Source organism: Mustela lutreola, chromosome 2 (genome assembly GCF_030435805.1).
Source record: "Mustela lutreola isolate mMusLut2 chromosome 2, mMusLut2.pri, whole genome shotgun sequence".
NCBI lineage: Eukaryota > Metazoa > Chordata > Mammalia > Carnivora > Mustelidae > Mustela > Mustela lutreola.
Genome location: NC_081291.1, coordinates 172021798 through 172049650, shown reverse-complemented (window position 1 = coordinate 172049650; position 27853 = coordinate 172021798). Strand labels below are relative to the sequence as shown.

The following is a 27853-nucleotide window of genomic DNA, read 5'->3' as shown; positions in this document are numbered from 1 at the left end:
TGGGCTATTCCCATTTTGTGGGATATTATGCATGGGAACATTATTCATCAAACACAGCAAAGGGCCAAAGGGAAAATTGGTATGCAGTGTTCCAAGTTTAGAGATGCTGGTTGGTCAGCATCTCCAAAGGACTTCTTAGCGATGCTGCCTTTCAGGCAGCGGAAGTTCTCAGGTGAGTCAGAGTATGTGGCATAGATGGCTTCTGATGTTAAAGAGCAGAACGTTGTAGAAAGCTCTATTGTCCTCTGTGTTTGGGGGTGTCATAACCTAGGAGAGAAGTATTACCTAAAAGGTAGGAGTAAAACGTATTTTACCTTGAAAACAAAAAGTGTAAGAAATGACTTAATCACACATGAAAACTTATATTGTAAACAGGATCAAAGGGAAAAATTTCATAGTGGTAAGGGTGTTTCGTGAGCTGAAACAGATTGCTGAAAGAGGAAATGGAATCTGTTCCCCGGAGATATTTAATGTCAGGACTAATGCCATCAGTATAGGATAATATGAATAAAATTTGGAGAAAGAAGGGATGAACCTCAAGAGTCCTTTCAGACTTATGATTTTATAAAGTAATTCATAAATTTTTAATGTCTTGGAATAGTACGCATAATGAAAGAAAGAGATCCATGTGTCCAAATAATTAGAACTTCAGTTTCTTTCAGCATTCTACTTTAACAACATTAAAGACTGTGGTAAAAGAAAATAATGTGAAGGTCACAAACCATTAGAAATAAATGTGTTTTATTCTCATTGTGAATTCCTATGGGAGATATGCTTGAATTGTATAATTATAGTTAATATGAAATGTAGTCGTCAAAGTTAAAACCAACAATTCTTTTCCATAGTAATACTATTTGAGGTAAAACAAAGTAGAGTGATTTTGAACTTAAAACCATGAAATTAATGATCAATAAGCACCTGTTTTCATACAAGCTATTAATCTTATACTTTTATGTGTGGGAAATAGTGAACTTCAATTTAAAATTATATTTTTAAAGTGTCATATTACTTCCTTTGTACATGAGATGACTTACAATCTTAAGTGCTATGTTCTTCTGATGAAAAATGACTTAAATATTGTACCAGAAATCAACATGAGCAGAAAACAAATGATTTTGTTTAGCTTAAGAAAAAAATTTCCCTATCCCCCTAATTTTGGAAAACGTTAGGAGAAAAATGTGAATAAAAATATGAACTATATATTAATGTTCATCCAATATGTTTAATGTTTTATATTAGGTACTCAATAAGAGCTGATGGGTATGTTAATGCATATATTAATTAGAATGTCTCCAACGAAACATTTTAAAGCAAATGATCATAATCATGCATATATACTCCTCATTATATGAAAAGCAGTAATAAAAGGTTTTATCTAAATTTAACATCTTCAGATGCTTAAGATTTGCCTAGATTATATGAATATGTAAATATTGTTAGGAAATGTATCTTGCCATTCTAGCATGCTGGATTCTAAATCAGTATTCTACCACTAGCTAGCATTATGACCTTGGATAGGTTTAATAACATCTTTGAGTTTCCATTAGTTCATCTATAAAATGTATATAATAATAGCACTTACCTTATTCTTAAATTAATTAGTGACTTAAATGCTTGGTGCAGTGACTGATGTCTAATATGCCAGTGAAGGTTATATTTTGTAATTATATAACTTAAAATACATCTGATAACACCATAAATTTTAGATTAAGTATAAAAGTTAAACAGTTATGGGGCACCTGGGTGGCTCAGTGGGTTAAAGCCTCTGCCTTCGGCTCACGTCATGATCCCAGGGTCCTGAGATCCAGCCCCCGCATTGGGCTCTCTGCTCAGCAGGGAGCCTGCTTCCCCCCCCCCCCCCGCCTGCCCCTCTGACTACTTGTGACCTCTGTCTGTCAAATAAATGAATAAAATCTTTAAAAAAAAAGTTTAACCGTTATAGAAATGGTATATTTGTATAGTAATTCTAGTCTTAAATTTATGTACAAATTTGCTATATAAATCAGGATACGAAATAGTTTCTTCATTTCCTCTGTACACATTCTTACATTATTTCAATCTTGCAGAACTGGGAATTTGTGCTGTAACCTAAAACATGTCTAGACTCTATAGGCAGACATATCTGACTTCTAGTTCCTGCTGTGGTACTTAATAGCTGGGCACAGGAGAGGTCACCTATCCCATCTCTGACCTTCAGTTGTCATTTGTAAAATGAGAGAATTGATATTTAACTAATATATTGTTTGAAATTATACACGTAACAATGTCAAGTATCTACATGGTTAATACTGAATAGATGTGTGTCTGTAGCTCCTCCTTTTTGCACCATGTGTTTGATCATTGTAGGCTTCTTTTTAATTGTAGTCTCTTTATTGAAGTAACACCAAAGAAAGGTAATTAGAAAATAGAATGTGCAATATATTTGGCTGAAATTTCACACTCATTAAGTGGAGGAAAATGGTGGTATAGTACATCATTAAATTTACTTAGGCCTAAAATGGACTTGGGCTATGATGTTATTTATCAAACATTTTTTCAGTTCAGTTTAGCAAATGTAATGTCTACTATATGCAAAACATAATGTCCAATGTTGATGAGGGGGATAAATGTAAATTAGATACAGTTCTGCTATTTAGTGACTTAAAATCCAGTGATGGACAAAAACACAGTAATATAAGCAGTAAAAATGTTTGAGGAGGTGCACAAAGTCCATGAGTTTGGAGGAAACATACAGATTTGTTCTAACTAGAATGAATTGGGTTGATCTGGGAAGGATGGGAAGACTGCTGTAAAGTTTAAGGGCGTTCTAGAAAACAACTTGAACAAAGACTCAACTTTGAGAAAACTCAAGAGTATATTTGCAGAAATGGAAAAAAAGTCTGTATGTGTGTGTGTGTGTGTATTTGTGTTTATTTGTAAGAAATGGACTAAGTTAGAGTGTAATGGGAGATAAGTTTCCAAACTGAAGTTGTAATTACATTGAATATGGATTTGAATTCTAGAGGGAGTGGCATGGAGCTGATTTTGAGAACACATCCAAGACTTTTTGACCATGTGAATGAGAAGAGCCAACTTGTGTTTTAGAAAGGCAAGTCTGATGGTTGTATTTAAGAAATATTTTCAGAGAGAGAGAATGGAAGGAGGGAGAACATTCAGGAAGCTATGGTAAGGGTAGGAGCACGAGGCAAACTTGCCCTGATTGCAAGCAGTGTGAGTGGAGCTGGTGAGATAGAGAAGCAGCAGGATCCATGTCAGCTCTGATAGTTTTGACTTCTCTGTAAAGTACTATTTTGCGTGAACTGTCAAGCTAAGCACCTGAAAATGTTGCCATGTTCTCTTTAGAAAGCATGTTGGAATAGTTGATGGATGTCCATTTTTCCATGCTTATGTACTAAGAGACTCTGGGCAAGGTGCCTAAATTTGCTCTTTCTTAGTCAACATAAATTACTTGTCTTCATCACTTTGGTCTCAGAGAGATTTTAAGGATTAATTAGTTGAGATAAAGTTCTTTGGAAAGAAGAACTACAGAACCATATGGTTGTCCTGAAACAAATAAATCTTATAGATGTCTCTAAGTCTGTGCTTTGGAAGTAAATTTTGAAAAGGCAGAGATTGTGTCAAGTGAAAGATAAGCAGAGATCAAGCCCCCTCCCCCAACCCACTTTTGCATAGGAACTGAAAATTCATGTCCAATGACAATAGTTTGCAGATAAACCCTTAAGAAAACAACCTGCTGATTAGCCTCAGAGCCACATTAATGCCAGCCATGGAAACATTTATTGGTTCTCTTCTGGAAACAATATAACTGAGTATATTGAATCAAAGTGGCCATATATAAATCAGTTTTGTTTGAATGTATATTCTTTTAGTTATTACTGATAGAATTACATGTTGTATTTTTCCTACCATGATATTTGTTTTAGCCCCGCCTTATCTTTCTAAATCATCTCTACAAATACATGTCCAAAGATGTATCTTCATTATATTTTTATCAGTAGCTCTTCTTTGATGCCACCATAAATGAACACCAGTAGACATTACAGAGAACATTTATCCTATGGTTTTTACTGTAATTCTATAGGTTATATGGTCAATAATATTAAGATATTTCAGGGCCTAAATTCAGGGTATGTTTTGTTTTATTATTTTATTTAATATTTTCCTATTTGTATTCTTCACTGTATCTCTTTAAGACAAGCACACTTGCTTCCACTATCTACCTGCCAACAGACAAGGTAGATTTGCTAGGTAATGCTCTTTGAGGTAGTCTCCCAGCTCTCCTGCTTGTTTCCAAATTTGGCCCATTTCTATTAACTTCTACCTGGCTCCTGATTCTTTGCTCCATCTGTCATTCCCAACTTGACCTTGCTCTGTCTTTTTCAAGGACATAGTGTGGACTCTTCTTACCAGTGATTTCCATTGGAGAATAAATTCATTAAGATGTCACTGTAGGACCTTAGACCGCTAAAGGGAGACTTCGGCCATCCCTTGAACTTTTTTCCAAATACAGCATTTAATCTCTCTTTGATACTTCTTTTACCTCCTGTCCAGCTGTGTAGTTAACTAAACTTTTCAGTTCTTAATTTTTCCACTTAAAAAACTGAGGGAATAACTACTTCAGAAGGCGGTGGGTTGTAAGACAATTACATAACACACATAAAGCACCTAGCACAGTGTCTGCCACAATAGGATTCTACAATTGGTTAAGCATCATCATTAGTATTAATAATAGTAACAGTGTTATTATTCTGAAATTGCCTCTTTTTCTCCTCTTTCTGTGGCCCCAACCTTGATAAGTGGTACCATATCCAACCAATTTTTAGACCAGTATTTGTAATTATCCTTGACACATCTCCATCAGTCATGTCCCACAGTCAAACCACAAATTCTGTGATTCTATTTCCTAGATATCTGTTGCATCTCAACACATTTTCTCCATTTTTGTACATACCCATACTCTTAATTTAAGCCACTGTTATTTCTTCCTTGAGCTACTACAAATAGATTCCTAACTCATTGTCTGCATTTCTCTTGTAGACCTACAATTTATTCTTAAATTATAGTTGGATAGATCTTGAGAATTCAAGTCTGATCATATTAACTTTGCTTAAAATATTTCAGTAACATCTCAGAACCTCTTACAGAATATCAAACATCCTTGATATGAGTGATAAGAAAGACCAGCACCATGTGTTCTTTAGGGCCATTCATCTCCTGTGTACCCAAGTTTCAGCTTTACTGAAATTGCTGTATTTCCCAAAAACTCTGTCTACCCCTCTCCTACCCAAGGCCTTGACTTACACTAGCTCCTCTGTCTCTAAAGGTCCTGTTTCACCTGATTAACTTGTATCCTTAAGGTCTAGTGACTTTTCTAAGAAATTCTTATCTTCCCCCTTTTCCGCTCTACCCCTGCCAACCTATTATTAACTCTAGAATTTTTCCACTATCTTCACTGTGTTGTATTTACTTATTCCAGGTCTGGTGTTCTCCAGATGATTCTTAAGTTCCTTGAGAACAGTGACAGTTCCATTTCACCACCTTTAGCCAAATATATAACAAGACGAGTAATGGATATTTAACTTAAAAAAATATTGGATGAAATTAATGAAGTATAGTGAGAAGATAATAGATTTATTTTAATCATTCAGATCTGAGCTCAAATCCCAGCTTGATGACTTGCAAACTCTGTTACCTTGAACAAGATGTTGAAAGTTTTGTTTTGTTTTTTTTAAATCAGGAAATTGGGAGATAATTATACTCTCATGATGGTTATGAAAGTTAAATAAGGTAACATATGTAAAGCATTTAACATTGTGTATTTTCTATAAATGCTACTTCTTCTTTTTCCCATTTATACTTAGAGTTGCTCTTTTGAAGTAGTAGTAGTGACTTTGAAGTGTGAAACATTCATGCCCTGTTATTGTATATTCTCCTAGGACATACAGAACACAGTTTCCTCCCTCTTTTTGTCAGTATTCTTTGAGTGAGTGATGATGAACCATTTTAGTGTCTCTAGGAATGGAGGAATTATTACCCCACCTTTTATTTTCCAGGAATGAGTATTATTTTCTTTGCTATAACTCAAGGAGAAGAGGTGCTCTAGTGGTTAAAAAGTACAAAAAAAAAATTGTTCTTTCCTTGATTAATTTAAGAGGTCTGATTATATTGTACTTTGGTGCTGACTCACCCTGAGTGAAGAGTTGTGTTTCATTCTCATTTCCTTCTATGGTGTGTGGCTTTGTTTTCTTTCTCATAGAAATCTTTACATTCATTGTGTATCACCTTTAATGCAAATCAGGTGTGTTTTGAAAACCTCTCTCTTTTTTTTTTTTAAAGGTAAAACAGAATAAAGGGGTTGAAGAGGTAACTCTTTTGGTTTTAAGAATATTAAAATATAAACTTCAGCTATCCATTTAAAAATTAAGTTTTTATTTCTCACATTGGGGTGCTGTGTACACTGGCTAGCTTTAGAGTGAGAATTAAATGCTCAAAAAGCTTTGAAGTTAATTCTCCATGAAGAAACAGCTGAGAGATTGAGTGTGACACCATTTCTTCTTGAATCTTCAGTCAAGCAGATGTGCTTCCTTCAATCAGTTTGCACTACCATGAGATTAAAAAAATTAATGACAGTTCAGGTTCATTTCATAGAGCAAACTTTTTTAAAAGCATGGATTGGAATTTTTTTTTTTCTTCCTATCTGGTGTGTGTGTGTGTGTGTGTGTGTGTGTGTGTGTGGTTTTGTTGTTGTTGTTCATTTGGTTGGTTTGGCTTGGTTTTGCTACTAAGTTAATTTGATGTTATTAAGGCTCATCTGCCTCAGAATTTGTAGGGTTTTAGCATTAGAAAGCTGTGACCAAAATACAAATGAGGGGTTCAGTGTTATAAAACCATATTTAGGACAAAAACTAGTGTTTGATATTTTATGTATTCAGTTGTATCTTTGGCTTCTTTTTTTTCTCCTTTTTTTTTTTTTTAGATTTATTTATTTATTTTTTTTAGATTTATTTATTTGAGAGAGAGTGAGAGAAACAGCTGAGCAGGAGCCTGCCATGGAGTCAGTCTCTCCACCCTGAGAACATGACCTGAGCTGAAATCAAGAGTCAGATGCTTAACCCACTGAGCCCCCCCAGGCACCCTTGTATCTTTGATTTCTTCAGTTTCCTAAGTATTCACTCTACAAAAAAATTTTTTAAAAAAATGTTAATTTTGGAAATGGAGTTTTTCCCAAGTTCTGTTATTTTATACCAAATCCCAAAACATTTCCTTACATTTCTTTCTTCCTTTTTTTTTTTTTTTAAGATTTTATTTATTTATTTGACAGACAGAGATCACAAGTAGGCAGAGAGGCAGGCCGAGGGGGGGGGCAGCCTCCCCACTGAGCAGAGAGCCCTATGTGGGGCTCGATCCCAGGACCCTGAGATCATGACCTGAGCCGAAGGCAGAGGCTTTAACCCACTGAGCCCCCCAGACGCCCCTTTCCTTACATTTCTTATACATTTCTTACATTTCTACTCTTTCATTTCTACCTTTTTTTTTTTGCTTTCTTACAAATAAACTTTTCTTATCAGTTTCTACTTCTGTGTTTCTTTGAACAGTTGATACTTTCTTTCTTTTGAGATTATTTCCCCTTTCCCCCAAATTCCAGTACATCTACACACCTGTGATTTTTGTAATTCTTTAAAAGAGTATGCTGTAAGATAAAAAATTACCATATAATACCTATATATACACAAAAATAGTAATTTTCCCCCATTTCTCAAAAATGTGAAATAAAATTTTTGAATTATTAATATTTGAATTATTACTTACTTCCTTGAAGGTTACAATGAGGCCAAAGAAACTGAATTTAGGCAATAATTCTGGAAAGTGTTTAAATTCAATAGGGAACTTGATTTCTGAGTCACATTCAGATTGGCACTGCTTCTTTTCAATCCTTATTTCAGAAAATTGTGACAAGTAGTTAAGTTTGGGCTATATAAGGTATATCTAATAAAAATGAAAACAACAACAACAAAAAAAACAGGTCAGGGAACACTAAAGTTTCTGGAGCACTAATGGGAAAATGAGGTAATAAGTCAAAAGAGAGCTGTATTACATTTGCCTTGAGAATTGGTCAAAGTGGTGCAACAGATTACATAACAAGGAGCACAATAACTCTGTGATGTTTCAAGGGCCATTTTGACAGGGAGAGTCCAGAGGTAAAGAGAGAAAATGAATATAAAGTGTTGAATTTTGTTAGGCCTTAAAGTTGATGGTCATAAAATTTCCTGTAATGAATTTTTTTTTTAATGTAGCATGCTAGAAATTATAAGTGGTCCCAAAAGAGTCTTATTTTTACAGTTGAAGTAGTTGCTACCGATCTGAGACTTAAAAGTATGTTGTAGTCAAAATAAACAGGTGGTTATGAAAAATTAAATTTCCCTGGAGAAGTGAGCAAATAATAATGACATGCAAATAAGTATAATAACACATGATTCACATTGTGAAGAAGGTCACATAGTGAAGGTAAATTCAACTTTATTCCCCCAGTTGAATGTTTGTTGTGTGCCTACTGTGTGCCTACCATGGCTATTGGCACTGTTCTAACCATCTGGTTATGTACATTGGAGATGGATGGGGCAGAGAAAGAGATAAAGCCTTTTTATATGTGTACACATAATACAAAAGCTTTTTTCTTGAATTTTTAAAGAATCACAAATATGAATTTGTATTTTAAAGTCAGAAAGATGAGCAAATATTAAATACTTTTTATAATTCCCTAAAAAGTAAGTGCTCCAGTTTTAGCATAGACAGTTGATTTAGCTAGCTTCTTGGAAAGAGCCACTGTTGGATGTTCTCCTTCCTCTCTTCCATTTTTTTCTTTTCATTCTTCCTTTCATTTCTTCCATTTCTTGTGATTATTTTTTCACCACTTATGAAGGTGAATTTAAGTTGCTTGCATACATATACATTAACACTTACCTTTTACCTATAGGGTAAAAGATCAGAAATGATTTGAAAGAAAAGTAGGTATTATTATGCCAGGTGTGTGTCTGTTTGGTCTGCCATGATAAAAATCCCATAGATTGGTGGCATAAGCAACAGAAATTTATTTTCTCACAGTCCGAAGGCTAGGAAGTGCATGATGAAGATGCCAGCCAGTTTGGTTCCTGGTGAGGGGTCTCTTCCTGGCTTGTATATAGCTGCTTTCTAGCTGTCCTCTAATTCAGGGACAGAGAGAAAAAGAGGCAGAGAGAGAGAGCTCTGTGGTTATTATATCACTTTTTATAAGGACAGTAATCCTGTGGGATCAGGGCCTCAATTTTATGAATTCATTTAACCTTAATTACCTCCTTATAGGTCCTATCTCCAAATTCAGTCCCACTGGGATTGAGGACACCAACATGGATTTGGGGGTACAATTCGGTCCGCAGCACCAGGGATACCCAGGAGGTAGTAATTGTCTTTGTTCACTCATTGTGTCATTAGGTAACATGCTGTCCTTGAAAGAACCTTAATGTGTTGAAATATTCTGCCATATGCCAGTTAAGTAACTTTGGGCAAACTGCTTAACCTCCCTGCACCTCAGTTTTCTCATTGTAAAGTAGGATTGAAAAAGCCTACTTTTTTGTGTTACTTTAGTAATCAAATAAAATTAGATCTATGTTATACTTTCTGCAGTGCCCAACCTGTAGAAGGCATCTGTGAACTTCATACGACTTACTCTTCTTGAATCTAGTGGAAAGAAAGAAAACGATTATGTAGATTCTATTTTTTAAAATAAATGGAAAAAAGATTCACGTAAAGAGAGCATATTTAGCTCAAATGTTAAGGAGGATGTAGTTCCTTTTTTTATTTGGAATACTTTGAAAACATCATGAATGCATGATTTTAGCCATATATGCATATGTATATATGCACACCCATTGTATACATGTATATAATATATTTTTCAAGTGAACATTTTTTATATTGGTTCTCAGTAAACGCTTAGGACAGATCATCTACATGTAACTCAATTTAAGTCGTGCTTATGGACATCTAAACGATGTGATGCATATGTGTTTCTGATGACCAATGGAATGTAAGTACAGGACTTCTTTGTATCGATTCCATACGTAGGCTGCAGTGTCTGCTAATTCTTTGAAAAATCTCTGGTATCTAATCCCTTGCATTTTTGTGAGGAGAGTTTTTATTGCTTTTCTTCGTTTTTCAAAAGTGACTTTACCCCTGAAAGGAGGAAAGGCAATATAATAGAGCTTAAAGCTCTGAGAGGAAGGGACAGCTCACACATCTCTGTGGCCTCTTCTCTCAAACACCAGATACGAATTGTACTTCAGGAAGAACTAGCTAAGTAAGAGCTGAGTTGGGGCTGTGCTCTCTGAAGTCCCTGAGGTTTTGTCATTCCACAAAGAGCATACAACCTAGAAAAGAGTTACCAGAAACTCAGGACCCAAATGTGGAAAATGAGAAGTCTGCTCTTTCTTTTTGCTCCAGAAGGGGCAGATTTCTCTTGTTCAACTTGCTGTATGTAGAATACTTGTGGCTTCTGATGCGACACTTACACTCTTCTTCAAAAAAAATTAAAAAAATAAAATGCTCCAGAAATGTTCAGTCCCTAGATGTGTCATGTCATTTATTATAATTCTCAGTTCTAATTGAAAAATATTGAGAAGACCATTTTAGCAGAAATTCAAGGATGAATTCTACATGCTGGTATCCGCTATAAAAGAACCGCTTTGGCTCTAAGAATGTTTGCCTTAAAGAAATAGTGTGTCTAAACATCAGTCAAAATGAATTAGCTACAAACGAAACTCCTGGGAGCTGAATGATTTGATTTGCTGGATGAGAATATTTGGAATTATATACTTGAAGTTTGGAAATTACGTGTCTCATTAAATAGTATTTTTTGTTGTAACAGTCTTTCTTAGTACACAGAGCACCTATTTCTTAATGCCTCTCCTGGGGCATTGAGTTTGCCAGTCATTTAGGGAGGGCCTAGCAGAAGCAGGTACGGGGTTTTTCCCTTGATGCACTCATAGTACTGCTGAAGTGACTGACACACGTATTCACAACTAACTACAATGCATTGGGAAAGAGGATTATAATGGGGATATTGCTATGGGAACATAGATGAGGGAGCAATATATTTTGGTGGAGGTGTGGAAGGTGTCTGGGCTGGAGAGAGGAGGGTAAAAGGAGGGAGATTTACCATCCCTGTGGGAGTATGGAGTCAGGGGTTTTAGGCACAATTTGGCTGTCTTTTAAGCTAGGAAATCAGTGATGGATTCGTAGTAACTTTAATCTGGAGCCTCTTTGTTCCCCCTCCCCCCCAGGTTGGTAACCTGTGAGCAAATGACTAAGTAGACATTTGTTTATATTCCTCAGACTCTACATAAAACATATTTTTAGATGTTAGGTGTTTTACTTATGTTATCTCCCTTAATAGTGGTAACACTCTGAAGTAAGACTTGTTAGCTTTACTTTAGAGAGAGAGAAAAATAGCTTTGGAGAGAATAAGCAAAATGGTTCTGGTTACACAGTTAGTAGTCACCACTAACATTCTAGCTGATTGAATTAAATGTAAGAGAGAAACCTATAAAAATGAGGAGACAGATTATGGAATTGATAGAAAAAATAGTATCTGTGCTGTTTCTTTTGAGGTCCATAAAAAATAAACTTAGTCTTTGTGTTGAACACAACATTGAAAATACCAGATCTTAATGACCACATAACCTATTTATAATAAACCTTTATCATGAAATGCCAGTAAAATTGATAACTTGAAGAGTTATTTTTCTATTTTTAAATAGTGTCAGCCTCCTTTAGCCTAATGAAGGACTAAAAATGGGATGGTGTCTGCTAGAAATGTGCCACTCTGAAAAGTGGATTAGGACTAGTCACCCATAGAAATCCTGGTTTTTCACAACCTTGCCCAATCTGTGGCATTTAAAATGGAGCTCCAAATAAGTGCTCTAGTTGAAAAAAATTCCTCGGAGATTTTTGTTTATTTTTGAGTGAAAAGCTTGATGAGTATAGATTGTTTTATTCCACTTCTAGGACCTCAGTTTGAGCAATTTTGACCTTTGCAGGGTGACAGTACTTTAAAACAACTAGTAATTTCAACATTATTTTTAGTGGAATGGTGTTGCAGTTGAGTCAGAATGTGTTGACTTTCCTGTTTTTACTTGGATCGGTGTACTTTATGGAGACTGATTAATGAATTAATGCTTCTCACTTTTTGATTTTCCTTTGAGGTATTTTATAGCCTTAGGCAAAATATGCACTCTTCCAAACCACAAATGATAAATGGAAAAAATAGTGTCTTTCTTTCCTTTATGGGGGATATAGCAATCATTTAATGTGTGCAAAATGCTGGATGTTATCATTATGGTAAGTATTGAATTTCTTTGCTGTATTATGGAGCAGAATATCAAACAGTAATAAGATAAAACAGCTTTTCAAACGACTGGTGTTCTAGTCACTGAGAATTAAGAAATTATGCCAGACCCGCTTGTGTTTTCTCTAGTTACTTCCCAAAGAGTCAGTGGGATACAAAGTGTTTGAGTTGGGGAAAGTAGTAATAGAGAAAGAGCAGGAGTAGTCATTAGTCTAGGGAATGTCTAGTTCAATAATTGAATACACTTTCCAAGAATTATTAGACTCATAACTAACAGTTGTACCAGTTCTGTTAAATATGGCAGCTATCCCACTTTGCAATATTGTATATAGTAGGTCATATAGTTTTACTATACTCTTCTAATATAAGTTTCTACTGTTGGTAATGAAAGCAACAGCTGGCAGCTAGTGCATTTTTGAAAAAGGTGTATGAAAAAGAAAGGTTGTACAAGATCTTTATTTCTGTATTATAGATGGCGAATCAAAAGGTCTTTTGAATAATAACTTTATCGTGATAATTTACAACATTGTACTATACTATCCTTTGTTCTTTACTATAGTATAGTTGGCTCTTTGCCAAATCCCACTCCCATACACAAATACCCAATTTGAATAAAAATATGTAATGTTTTTTAAGGCCTGTGAAAAAAATAAATATTGTGACAAGTGACTGTTAGCGTTCTCTATGGAGTCTCAGTTATGTACATATTCCTTCATTGGAGTACAAATGGACAAAGATTTAATAAACACACTAGGCTGAATCAGGTATCCTAGGATTTCAGTACTGAATAATTTTTTTAATTGTAGGAAGTATTTAATCACATCTTGTTGGGTATTTTTTTTTTAAAACAACTGTTCTTTCAGAAAAAAGACAACAGCATTTGATTAGGTATATTCCTAAATTCTGTACATTGTGCTTCTGTCTAATTCTCTGTCAGGACTATATTTATTTCTCTAATAACCAAGATTTGTATTAGCCCAATATTCATCAAAATATTTTAGTTGGTAGCCCCGTATTGTCACACATTTAAGTAAAACATTGTATATAAACATATCATTTTATTTTTACTAGTTTGGTGCTGTTCTCATTCAATAATATAAAGGAGAAAAAAAGTCCTTAACTCTCTGAAGTCTGAAGCAGTCACCACTTCAGTAAACCTTGAGCTCATAGTGAAGAGTTTATGCACTTTTCAGAAAGGGAAAGTAGAGCCTGTAAGGGCCTAATTACATACTCAGTAACTGATTCGTGGTGACTGTTTTAAATTGACTCAAATGAACTATCCTTATTGACATAGTTGGGGGAAAATATAACTTGTAATTTTTTTCCCAAAGAAATGAATTTTTTTAAATTTTATTTTTTTATTTTTTTAAAAATATTTTATTTATTTATTTGACAGAGAGAGATCACAAGTAGGCAGAGAGAGAGGAGGAAGCAGGCTCCCCGCTGAGCAGAGAGCCCGATGTGGGGCTCAATCCCAAGACCCTGGGATCATGACCCGAGCCGAAGGCAGAGGCTTTAATCCACTGAGCCACCCAGGCGCCCCAGAAATGAATTTTTATTAAAATTTCAGATTGCTTATTTATTCATAACATTTCTGGTTACCAGGTACACTATTTTAGATACTTTTTTTTGAAGATTTTATTTATGTATTTGACAGAGAAAGACAACGAGAGATGGAACACAAGCAGGGGGAGTGGGAGAGGAAGGAGCAGGCTTCCCACAGAGCAGGGAACCTGACACAGGGCTTGATTTCAGGACTCCCAGATCATGACCTGAGCCACCCAGGTGCCCCTAGATACATCATTTTTTTAGTAGTTCAGAGTGCGAGCTTGGAAGCCACATACTGTGTACTAGGAAATTGCTCTAGCTTTCCATGCCATAGTCCCCTCATGCATGAGAAATAGTATCTTCTATACTTCATAGGGTTCTTGTAGCAATGTTAGAATGGGGCCTGAGCCACAGTATGCTCTCACTAAATTATATGTATATATTATTAACTATTATTATGTCATTTAATCCTCACAGAAAGCCTGTTGAGTAGTTGTTCCCATTTTACAAGGAGTCAAGCTATCCTAAATTACGTATCTAGTTAAGTGTTGAATTCAGATTAACATCAAGAGTTTCTTAAATCCAAAATCGTGTTCTTTATATTACGCTGAACATGAGAAGGCATTTCAGAGCAAAAACGTGCCTCTATAGGAATAAGAATTTTTACGGTACAGTATGAAAGAATTAGCTGCTTGATTTTGGAGTTGTGGATAAATAATACTGAGTAGTTGTAAGGGCAGTTTAGAGGATATCTTAAAATACTGGCATTATAATTTGGGATTTGTTAAGGCTGGTTTTTGAAGGCATTGATAACATTTGGATATTCCTAATGGTAACAGGAAAAGGCAATTTTTTTTTTTTTAAAGACAAGGTTAGCAAGTGAAGTGAGGATGACTTTATAGGAATCTTGATGTGAAGATGGCATCAGACAATGAAACCATACAGAATACCATAGACATTTCAAAGAAACAAAAGCTTTGTTGATAGACTGGCTATGAAAGGTGAAGAAGAGGAAAGCATAATTTACTTTCTAACCCAGGAGACTGTTTCATTCACTTAGGATGAACAAATCAAAACTGCTAGGCCTTTGCCCTTGTGCTAAGAGCTGGACCTTGAACCCTGGTGTTTTCCATGTCACTACTCTTTGTTTCATGGGACTGTCTCCAATCTATGGGTGGCAGCATCAGCTCCTTTGAGTCTCATTTTAGAGCTAGGAAGAATGAGACTCAACGATACCTCAAGTTATCTTAACGATAAAATGAAGGAATCAGTGCTAAAATTCAGAACCTTTGCAGTCTTCTGTTCTTCATGATTGTTAAAATCTTCTACAATTCTTTTAGCATAAGTGATAGTCTCTCTGAAAAAATTGAGTTCTTACTTAAGTTTGGGTTGTCCTATAGGCCCATGTTTGGTGACACACTGGTGATACATTGACCTGTGTGTGTGTGTGTGTGTGTGTGTAGCAGCTAGCTAGTTTTGAGCAGAATAGGGAGACCAGTATTCCCTCCTCTTCCAGAGTGAGCCTTCTCAGTCTATCAGAGGCGAAGCTTCCATTAGAGGACTCTTGCACTTTTAGTGCTTCTGCTGAATACTTTTTTTTTTTTTTTAAGATTTTATTTATTTATTTGACAGATAGAGATCACAAGTAGGCAGAGAGGCAGGCAGAGAGAGAGGAGGAAGCAGGCTCCCCGCTGAGCAGAGAGCCTGATATGGGGCTCCATCCCAGGACCCTGGGATCATGACCTGAACTGAAGGCAGAGGCTTTAACCCACTGAACCACCCAGGTGCCCCTGCTGAATACTTCTGATTCTGGAGAACTGGTTTTTGTTCTCCAGCAATGATTTAAAGAATAATTTATCATAAAAATTAAATAGATTACACTGTAAAAATCATATAATTACTCCTGCAGAACTACACATGAAAGCAAGCACAGAAAATTATTGTGTAAAGTTTTTAATTAGCTTCTGATTAGCTGTAAGCTTATGTTTTTTTAAAATTTATTTATTTTATTTATTTTTTTAAAAAAGATTTTATGTATTTTTTTGACAGACACAGAGAGGGAACACAAGCACAGGGAGTGGGGGAGGGAGAAGCAGGCTTCCCACAGAGCAGGGAGCCCGCTGCAGGGCTCGATCCCAGGTCATGACCTGAGCCAAAGGCAGATGCTTAGGACTGAGCCACCCAGGCGCCCCTAAGCTTATGTTTTCAATGTATCATGCAGTACCTTATAGTAAGTATGCAAAAATTAAGTATCCACTAATATGTACATGATAAAAAGATTAACACTGTAGCGACTAGATGTTGCTGGCATAGTTTTGATACTTTTACCCTAAATGCGCATGGGTTCTGTAGAGTTGGAGTTTCCAGCACATGATAATTGAAATGGCAAAATATTCTTTCCCAACATGGGCAACAGTCTTACATAGTTTCTGTGCAGTTGGTGATTTGTTCATCTCTTAGACAATGAGGAGTCTCTCTTTCAAAATGAGATTGTTGGAAGACTTCTTTCTTTTCAAGTAGGAGATCTGTTTCTCCAGTTGAAGGGAACACTAGCCCTAGGATCATAGCAAAACTAAGCTCTATTTTACTATTTTTGTAGGAGCTGTCCTATCTATGTTCCTCTTTTTAAGGTTATAAACTGGAAACTTAATTTGAATGAGAGGGTATTTTTTTCAGTCTATATTTAGTGACTTTTAATTGCTGAGTGACCCTGGGCAAGGCATTTAAGCTCTCTGGTTTAGTTTTCTAATTTTCAAAATTAGAAGGTTAAAGCAAATTATTTTTATAGTTAGTGTTAAATCGAAGGAATCATGTTTCTATACTCATTTTATTTTTGAAGGTCCTTGGCACCTACGTTCTTTAATATTACCTTAGCAATAAAAAATATAGACTTAAAAAAAAAACAACCTCAATACTGACATGAAAAAAAAAAAACATTCATTTGCTTTCCAGCTATGCAGATTAGCTTGTTACCTGCTTAAGCAACCAAGATTCTTCTGAATTACACTTTGATCTCATTGGGCAAAATACCATAAAGTTCATAAGCCTGCCAGAATTCAGTTATAGTTAGATCCAATCTCTGGACATATATACTGGGACAATGATGATTATTTGCATTTAATCTTTTAGGATGAACAAAAATAGAGGAAAGACTGTAGCAGCTGACAAAAATGTATATCATTTCACGTTTTTGAAAAGGATTTTCCACAGGGTTGTTAACTGAATTTGATTATGGTAAAGGAGGTCGGGGCAATGTAGACTCATGACTCACTTCAAATACAAAACGTAAATTAGCATATGAATGTCCACCCCCCACATTATAAATATGGCTAGGATTAACAGCAAAAAAGAATCATTAGAAAGAATTTTTTTAAACTTATTTTTAATGTTTTTATTATTGATTAAATAAAAACACAGTGTAACAAAATATAGGCAGTTTTGCACTTTATATACAGTGATTGGGATATTTCTCTAACATCTCCTGGAGAGATGCGGAGACCTGGCTACCTCTTGGACAGCAGATGGAATTGTCCTGTCCTTGATGGGATCCTTAAGGAGTGGAGAAGAAAGGGGGACAGAAGCAAATCATTTTCTTATTGTCACCACTGTCCATACTTTCCAAAGGACCTTCTCTAGTTCTTAGTAATTCCTTGCACATTGGGAAAATGGAGGGAAAGAAAATACAAGAGGGATAGGATGTGGGGAGAGAGAGAGAAATCAGGGTAATTGGGAGAGCAGAATGGCTGGCAAAGGGAATCTCTATCAGTCTTTTGCAGTGTTCCCGTTGGCTGTTCTCCTTTACTGAGAAACTTCAGCTGGCCCTGGTCCTATTGCAGCTTTCTAGTAAAGAGGTAGAGAGGGAAGAAGGAAGAGCTGGGAGTCAGAGAAAGAGCGGGGTGAGGGGAGAAAGGCACCCTAATTTAGGTCACCTTAAAACTTCCATTGCTGCCACTTCTTGCCCTTTGTCTCCACAGCTTTAACATCTTAGGCTGAAGAGTGCCTTCAAGTGGTGAAGGAAATGAAGGGGAATCTGGAGACCTGAAAACTCTATAGTCTTCTTCAGTATCCACCATTCTTCATCTGTTTCCCTGCCTCGTCCAATGCCTTCTCTAGAACAGGGGCTCCTAACCCCTGAGATTCCTTATCCTTATTCCCGTGCTTCACAATGATCTTTTACTTCATAGAAATGTAGGCAAAGCTTGGAGTGTTTTTGAGGGTTTGGAGGGTAGGCCTATAGTTTATCAGATTCTTAAATGCATTCTGGACTTCATTTTGGCTCAGCATAACCTAACCCACAAGTGACTGTTAACTCTTTTTTGGCTTCTCCTTACCAACTCTTCATCAGCCCTTACCTTGCTTCTGTGGGCTCTTCTGGAAACTCCATGTGCACTAAGTTGTTTCCATTGGAAAACGTCTGCAAATGATACACAAGTTTCCAGACAAAGCATTTCAAGATTAGAGACAACATAAGATATCATTTAAAATAAAATAGGAGGGAGGGAGGGGCGCCTGGGTGGCTCAGTGGGTTAAGCCTCTGCCTTCGGCTCAGGTCATGATCTCAGGGTCCTGGGATCGAGCCCCGTATCGGGCTCTCTGCTCAGCAGGGAGCCTGCTTCCCCCTCTCTTTCTGCCTCTCTGCCTCCTTGTGATCTCTGTCTGTCAAATAAAGAAATAAAATCTTAAATAAAATAAAATAGGAGGAGATCAAATGCTGTCTTGAAATAATAATGTATTTCTTCCTCCCTCCCCACTGCCCACAAGAATTTTAAAAAAGAAAGATATTTAAAAATCCTTCATTTGTAATCTTGAAGTATCTGAACTAAATATTTGAAGGCTTAAAAAGACCTGGAGTTGCTGTGTGCTTTTGCGATCACACTATTCATATCCTTTGTAAACTCCTCATGACTGAGTAAATATGAGACAAACCTCGAATTAGAAGCTTAGGTTTTTGACCAAAAGATTTTCCAGGGTTAAAAGGCCCTATTGACAGAATGTTCCCCTTAAGGTTTAATGAAAGTGGAAACAATAAAGTCTAAAAAGAAAGCCATTCATATCAAGAGTTTTCTTTTTAACTTGTACCTTAAATTCTCACCCTTACATCCTTGAACCACATTCTTTTCTTACCTGAAAAAAAAATTTTTTTTTCCAAATGTTCTTTCCAGAATATTGTGATACTCATGTTTTCAGACACTGGAAGAGATCAGGTGAGTATTCTGTACATATTTTTAAAGTACTGCATGTAATGCATGTATTATCGATGAGTACTAGGAATGTGCATACAGACACCATTATTTAATTTTCTCCTAACCTTGTTAATGAGGAAATTAGATATTAAGCAGTATGCAAGGACTAGAAAGTATAGTCCTGATTTCTGATAAACATTTTAACTAAGTATTTTCAAAGTTAATTTATGAAAGACAGCTGGTTGGTCTGTAGACCCATTATGCCAAGCAAAGGAAGATTACTGTTACTAGCATCTGATACAGTTAACCAAGAAATTGTATTAAAGTGGAAAATGTGGTCACCAGGGCATGCAAGAAAACGGAGCAGCTCAGCAGGGCACTGAGGTTGGTCTCCAGACTGGAACTGGCATAAATACGCCCTGAGGAAAGGAAGGAAGGAATCTTTAATCTTCATAGCTTAGTAACTTATATTTCTCTAATTATCATCAATAAAACTTTCACACTGGGCATAAAAGAAACACTTTTAATGAATTTATGTTGGTATTCTTATTTACAGAAAAAAAAAATCCAACATAGTGTGGTTCCATGTAAACCTACCATTGGAATCTGTCATCTTTGCTTTCATATCATGCTCAATTTCAGCCAGTAAATGGTAAACCAACATTTTAAATTGTTCAACACTATAATTCTATCTGCAAAAAGTCTATTTTGCTTTTTCAAACTTAATATTAGGTTTTAATCATACTTTCTACCACCCTTCCTTTGGTTGCCACCTCAGTAGATGAGAAGAATAAAAGCATCTGCCTGAAGCAAATACACTGTAGTTCATTGCCAAACAGAGATTCCCAAGAAACCAAACAGAAAAGGGATAAAAATGAGAGGCATATTTTATTAGATGTCTTCTACACCTGCTTCCTTCATCTTTTAGACCTCTTTACCAAAGCCCATTGGATATCCTTAATTTTCTTGAAGCCACAAGGCATATGAGCTAATGGTTATTTTTGTCACTGCACTAAACACTTGTCTTATAATATTAAATTATTAAGGATAATGGCATAGAATGTTCTATATGTAGGGGAACTCTACAAAAGTTTCTTAGCTGAAAAAAGGTTATAGTTGCTAGGCAGATTGGTTATTTATTAAGCTAGCATTGTAAATAAAAAGAGTATTTAAACAGCTGGTATCTCCGTGATCCTACCATTAATCTTTTCCAAAAAAGTGTGACAAGAAGTGATATTTGACAGTAGTTTTAGAAAATGATAGGGAAAATCAATTGATTGTGCAATTTGTATTTTATTTTCAGAATATTCTTAAAATAATATGCAATCTAGTAATTTAAATTCATTTTAGGATTCATATTATTCTAACCTATAAAATCTATTTTATCTTTCAGAATGAGATACTATATGTTATTAATGATCTAAATTAAATTAGCACTCTGTTAAAATTTACTTTTCTGTAATACTGTTTGTGGAATTACAGATTTACTGATTTTGTAAAAAACTATGCCTGAAAGTCTGATAGAACCTGAAAGATTAAAAAAAAGCAAATCAACAATATATAAACAAAAAAGTTGTGTAAAATCAACCAAAACTTTTGCTCTGTGCAATACAACAATGAATGATAATTTACAAAAAAAATGCATACTTTATTGATTTCTTAATGGGCACTGTATTCTTAAATGAAAGGTTAGTTTTAGAATATTTGGGGGTTTGTAGAAAAATTGTGAAAAGGTAGGGTTCCTATACACGCCATACCCAGTTTCCCCTATTATTGACATATTAGTATGCTCTGTGGCACAATTAGTGAGCTGATAATTATTACATAATTACTAGCTAAAGTTCACACTTTATTTGAGCTGTCTGAATTTTTACCCATTTTTCTGGAACTTCAGGATGCCACATTACATTCAGTCATCGTGTCTCTTTAAACTCTTCTTGGCTGTGACTTTATCCAGATTCCTCCCCCTCTTGTTTTAATGGTCTTGACAGTTTTGAGGAGCACTGGTCACGTATTTAACCGAATATTCCTTTACTGAGATTCGTCTGATTTTTTTTTATGATAATATTGGGATTGGAGTTAAGGGTTTTGGAGAGGAGAACCACACAGGCAAAATGCAGTTCTTATGTCAAAGGTTAATACTCTCAACATGATTTATTACTGCTGCTGTGAACCTTGATCACCTGGTTGAGTGGCATTTGTCAGATTTCTCCACTGTATAACTCTTTCCCCCTTTCTCTGTAGTGTAATCTTTGGAAGGAAGGCACTGTGTGCAGCCCATACTTTAGAAGTGGGTATTTATGCTTCACTTCCTTGAGGGTGGAATATTGATGTAAATCATTTGGAATTATTCTGCATGGGAGATTTATCTATTTTCCCTTTTTAATTTTTTTTGTTTGTTTAATTGTGGACTCGTGGATATTTATTTTATGCTTTGGATTATAGTTCGTTACTGTTCTATTCAGTTGCTCGAACAGTTTCAAATGGTATCTTTTGAACTATTTATTTAGATTTGGAAGTTTCTAGCGCAGTGCCAGAAACATAGTAAATGCTCAGTACATGATAATTTATTGTGAACCTAAATGTAGAAATATGCTCAAGGGCTATTTCCTAATTAAGAAATAGATATGTACTTTATTTGAGATGAACTTAATCCTTAATTACAGATCTCTGTTTATGCCCTTGGAAAGAAAAAGAAAATGAAAGGAGACATAGTATATAACTTACATATTACTGCGTAATGGCGCATTATAAATAACCAACAAAACTTAGAAGCAAACAACAATAAACATTCATTTAGCTCATGAGTCTGTGGGATTCAGTTGATCTGGGACGAGTTTGGCTGGTTTTGCCTGGGTTCACCGATATGTTTATGTGGCAGGTGTGGGAGGGACGGGAAAGTGGTTGGCGTGGATCAGCTGTCCCTAGTTATGCCTCACGGGGCATAATTGGGGACACAAAGCTCTGGTCCACTTTTTGCTTCTCATGAAGGATAGCCTGGGTATGTTCTTATGGTGATGGATAAAGTTAAGAGTGAGCAGAAATATGTAAGTGCTTTTCTCAAGCCTCTGAAAGCCTCGAGCCGCTTTCATTCCAGTGGCCAAAGCAAGGTACCAGCTGTGCCCAAATTTAAGAAGTGGGGAGAAAGAGATTGTGCCTCCTTAGAAGAACTACAAAGTCACATGGTATGTGTGTATAAAGAAGGGATAAAGCATAGGTCTATTAAGGCAATCAATCTACCATACCTAACTATACAAGGGAAAATGTCTAAACTCTCTTGGGTGTGTGTCTATTGGTTCTGAAATACGCTTCCACCCTGTTTTTGTTATGAATTGTGACAGTAAGTAAAAGTACAGCATTATCATTAACTGTCATATTTCAAAAGCTGTTCTTTCCAAACCGACAACCAAATCATTTAAAAGTATAAGATGGTAATTTGCTTTTCAATTCCACACACATCTTGGATTATAGTGAAATCTTATTGAACAAGTGCTTTTTAATGGGGTGTATTTCCAATATGAATGAGAACTTCATGCAGTAAAACTTGAAGTATAGCAAGGAACACGTCTATAAAATGAAAGAATTAGCTAAACCGATAAATCTCTTCCGTATACATTTATGCTAGAATTAGACATATGAATAATCTATTTGTAGTGAATATTTAGGAAAGGATAAATTCTTACTTATAAAGAGGTCTCCATGGAAATGATCTTTCAAATAGTTATTGACAATTGCAAAATATACAGCTTGCAAATTTGTTGGTTTAGTGTTTGTTTAAGATAAGCCTTTAAGAATTCATGCATATCAAATCCTAATTTTTTCTGTAGAAAAAATGAAGTAAAACAAGCTGAAATAAATGTGCTTTTCTCAAAACCATCTGAAAATAATGTATAACCTATAATTAAACATAAACTTTTATGTTTACATCTTATATGCTAAATATAGTCCTGAAAGAAGCAGTTTCTATTACACTTCCCTTAGGAAGCTGCTTATGTTTGAGGCAGCACTTTGTAGGAAAAAAAAAAAAAAAGATAAAACTTCAGATCTACAGACATCCGTGGGTTGCAATCCTGATTCTCTCTTTTGGTTTAGCAGGGATTTTTAACCTCTGTGAGTCTCAGTTTCCTTATCTGTGAAAAGGAAGTATGGTGTCTATCCCATATGATTTTTAATGAGAATTTGTTGATATATAAAATGTCAAACCTAGCACAGTGCTTCACATATAAAAAGCCTTTACTAATCTTCTGATATCACTGACTTCCAAGATAACACACATTTACATTTACTTATTACCTGACATCCAAATAGCTACCTTTCAAGAAGTTTTTTGTCATATGCTGGGATGCTATTCTCACTTTTAGGTTATCTATCATATACGATCACTTTGTAGGCAAATGCAGGCTTAGGAAAATGTATCCTAGGAAGAAATTCATCCTCAGAGTCTAAGCAAAACCAAGGACTAGCGCAAACAAGGATTTATATACACTCTTGTCCTAATCCCGTTCTCTGAAACTTAACAGGGGCATACATTAATTAGTTTGATAATCAATCTACCCCATTAATACCAACATGGAAAAGGTTTTCATATATATGAATGTGCGCACACACACACACACACACACACACATACACACGAAGCTGGAGAATTTTGTTCAGAACAATTTGAGCTTTGAGAAATATCTACATAGGTAAGAAAACAGGATTGCAAATATTCGACTTCAGTTTAAATATCACTTTTTCCTCTTTCCAGAGACAATGAAAAACTCTTGCTTATGGCTATAATAATCAGGCAGTTCTGTGATATACATTTCTAAGAACTGTTCTTAGTTTAATTCTTTTAATGTGGCCATATGCTTGTCACAGGATATCCTAGATGATGCCAGGTCCTCAACAGCAAAATCAGTAAGGGACAAACAGGCTTAGTTGATGTTCGTTTTGCAGTTTTCAAATCAGAGCTTCCAATTGGTTCAGTGAAACATTCTGGTATCCCAGCCAGGTTTTTTCAGTCCAAGAGCCTGAGTATCATATTGCACAGAATCTGTGAACAAGAGTTGTCTCTAAGCCACCACATTCCTCCCTTACCTGTTTAGACAGTGCTAAGGAGAAGGCTTAGGTCTCCAGCAGAGCTTGACATTGCTTCCATCATGGTAAGAAATACATGCACACTCCCAGACTAGCTGACACACTGAAAACTGGCCTGTAGACCGTGTATTTAAATTTTTTGATGGGCCTATGATGAGCAAATCTACCTGGTAGACTGTATCCCATTGTGAAAAAGTGCTCCAGAAAGAAGACTGAGTGAGAACAATGGAAGTGTTTCTTTATACTCTCATTTCTCTCCCTCAACATCATTTATTTCATTGTCCAGCCAGTGGGGATATATGGAAGGGTCTCAGTTATTGGATGGAGTGGTCTTAGAACATGACTCAGGTTCTTTTGATATTAAGAATTCCTTATGATTCATATCAACTTAAAAATCTATTCTCCCCATGAAATGACTTTCACTTTTAAATTCTTTGGTATTTATGGAATTAATAATGGATTGCCCTAACACAAAGCCTTTCATCCAGAAACTTGAAAGCACTTTTTATTTGTCACATACTCTGGTTATTTCATATGACTATAAATATCTTTTATGATTGATACTGAAGTGAGAGAAAAGAAACACAAAGCATAATTTTGGAAAAACTTTCAAATATATAAGATCTCATCTTAATTAACTGTATTAGTTTTTTATAGTTCATGACTGAAATGTGCTTCTACTTAAAAGTTAGCTTTGCTAAGATCCATTTCTTTTAAATCAGATTTTAATTTAAAATGGTTTGTCCTTATTTCAAAAAATATAATATGGAGAATATTTTGTCTCAGATTTTGAATTTCCATCACTAAAAATTTCATATCTTAATATATGTAAATGTATTCTACATTGGCCTTTAATCCTCTTGGGCAATTACTAAAGTAATTCATAGTCCTGTTCTTCCTGGTATGTAGGAATAGATTAAATTTGTTAGGACACTTAAGTAGTATTAGATAAATTAAGTTCCATTGACCTAAAGATAGCTAATTCTCTAGAAATGAAGCAGTTTATTTCATAACTCTTGTACAAGTTTATATTGGAATTTTGAGGGTAATAATGAAATCATTGTTTAATGGGTTCTTAGTTCATAGAGCACACTATGAAAATCCTTATCATTCATCCAAGTGATAATACATATATGCAAAAATTGTGAACCAGTCTTCTGCATGTGAATAGCATTCTAAGCTTACATAAATACTTTAAACTCTTGTGTATTTGATTTAAAAGGAAGTTTCTGGAAATAAACTATAGTATATGAATAAGTAAGATCATAGTATGGTTTGCTATATTGTAGTTCTTGCCTCTGCTACTAGCCAGGATAGGACATTAGACACGTCCTCTAGCTTCCCTCAACTGTAAAATGAAAGCATATTGTGTTGATAATTGCTGAAGCCATTTTAGGTTTCTATATGATATAGTAAATTGTAATTATTTCTAAAATATGAAGCATTCTTTTTCTGTTTTTAAACCATGCATTTGGTTATCTGCTATTGAGACAAAGTTATGATTAATTATAACTAATTTCATTTTTTTATGTGATGTTAGTCACCATGCAGTACATCGTTAGTTTTTGGTGTCATGTTCCATGATTCATTGTTTGCCTATAACAGCCAGTGCTCCATGCAATACGCGTCCTCCTTAATACCCATCACTGGGCTCATCCATCCCCCGGGCACCCCCTCCCCTCTAAAACCCTCAGTTTGTTTCCCAGAGTGCATAGTCTCATGGTTATTCTCCCCCTCTGATACCCCCCTTCATTTTTCCCTTCCTTCTCCTAATGTCCTTCATATTATTCCTTACGTTCCACAGGTAAGGTTTCACTTACTTCAGTTTTATAGTCAGCAGTGCTGAAACCAGTAGCAGGTCACACAGAAAAATACACCATCTAGAGCTGTTGTTGGCACCAAAATAAATGTTATTCTTTCTTCTGAAATTTTATCTGAGTAAATTAAAAGGAAGACACAAACACTGCTGGACAGTTTTTAAAAATTTAAATTCAAATTAGTTAACATATAGTATAATACTAGTTTTAGGACTAAAATTTAGTGATTCATCACTTACATATAATACCCAGTGCTCATCACAAATGCCCTCCTTGAAACCCACCACCTATTTATTTGTTTATTTATTTATTTATTTGACTATTAATTTATTTGAGAGAGAAAGAGACAGAGAACAAAGGCAGGGGGAGAGGCAGAGAGAGAAGCAGACTTCTGCTGAGCAGAGAGCCCGACACAGGCTTGATCCCAGAACCTTGGGATCATGGACCTGAGCCCAAGGCAAACATTTAACCAATTGAGTTAAACATCATAGCATCTGAGTTTAACAGACTGAACATTCTACCCAGCACCCATTTAGCCCATCCCCCTGCCCACCTCCCCTCCAGCAACCCTCAGTTTGTTCTCTGTAGTTAAGAGTCCATTTTATGGTTTGTCTTTTCTTTTTCTTTCCCCTTTATTCATCTGTTTTGTTTCTTAAATTCCACATATGAGCAAAATCATATGGTATTTGTCTTTCTCTCACTGACTTACTGTGCTTAGCATAATATACTCTAGCTCCATCTATGTTGTAGCAAATGTCAAAATTTCATTCTTTTTTATGGCTGAGTAATATTCCATTATATACATATACCACAGTTGCTTTATCCATTCATCAATTGATGGACATTTGGGCTGTTTCCATAATTTGACCATTGTTAACAATGCTGCCATAAATATTGGGGTGCATTAGCCCCTTCAAATAGGTATTTTTGTATTCTTTGGGTAAATACCAAGTACTGCAATTGCTGGGTTGTAGAATAGTTCTATTCTTAACTTTTTGAGGAACCTCCATCCTGTTTTCCAGAGTGGTTGCACCAGATTGTATGAGGTTGTATTATCTCCAACAGTGTACGAGGATTTCCCTCTCTCTGCATCCTTGCCAATATCTGTTGTTTCCTGTGTAGTTACATTTAACCATTCAGACAGGTGTGAAGTGATATCTCATTGTAGTTTTAATTTGCATTTCCCAGATGATGAGTGATGTTGAGCATCTTTTCACATGTCTTTTGGCCATTTGTATGTCTTCTTTGGAGAAATGTCAGTTTATGACTTATGCCCATTTCTTAACTGGATTATTTGTTTCTTGGGTGTTGTGTTTGATAAATTATTCATACATTTTGAAACTAACCCTTTATCAGATATATCATTTGCAAATATCTTCTCCCATTCTGTCGGTTGCCTTTTAGTTTTGTTGATTGTTTTCTTCATTGTGCAGAAGCTGTTTATCTTGATGAAGTCCCCATAGTTCATTTTTGCTTTTGTTTTGTTTCCCTTACCTCCAGAGACATATGTAGTAAGAAGTTGCTTTGGCCAATGTCAAAGAGATTGCTGCCTGTGTCACAGGCCCTTTATCCATATTGAATTTGTTTTTGTATATAGTGTAAGAAAGTGGTCAAGTTTCATTCTTCTGCATGTTGCTGTCCAGTTATCCCAACACCATTTGTTGAGGAGATTATCTTTTTTCCATAGGGTATTATTTCCTGCTCTGTCAAAGATCAGTTAACCATATAGTGGGTCCATTTCTGAGTTTTCTATTCTGTTCCATTGATCTATGTGTCTGTTTTTGTGCCAGTACCATATTGTCTTGATGACCTTAGCTTTGTGATATAGCTTGAAGTCTGGAATC

The 27853-nt window shown here is 35.5% G+C and overlaps 1 protein-coding gene across 5 annotated transcripts in view; it reads left to right on the top strand.

Moving 5' to 3' along the window:
* Window positions 1-27853, top strand: part of ALCAM (activated leukocyte cell adhesion molecule) — a 211844-nt gene that overhangs the window by 37893 nt on the left and 146098 nt on the right. For 3 of the 5 annotated variants that reach the window (XM_059164259.1, XM_059164260.1, XM_059164257.1), the window contains exon 2: window positions 9340-9432. The exons of the other annotated variants lie outside the window; for them this stretch is intronic. In XM_059164259.1, coding sequence (XP_059020242.1) covers window positions 9340-9432 — 93 coding nt within the window. The remainder of the gene's footprint in view (window positions 1-9339; window positions 9433-27853) is intronic. 5 annotated transcript variants of the gene reach the window in all.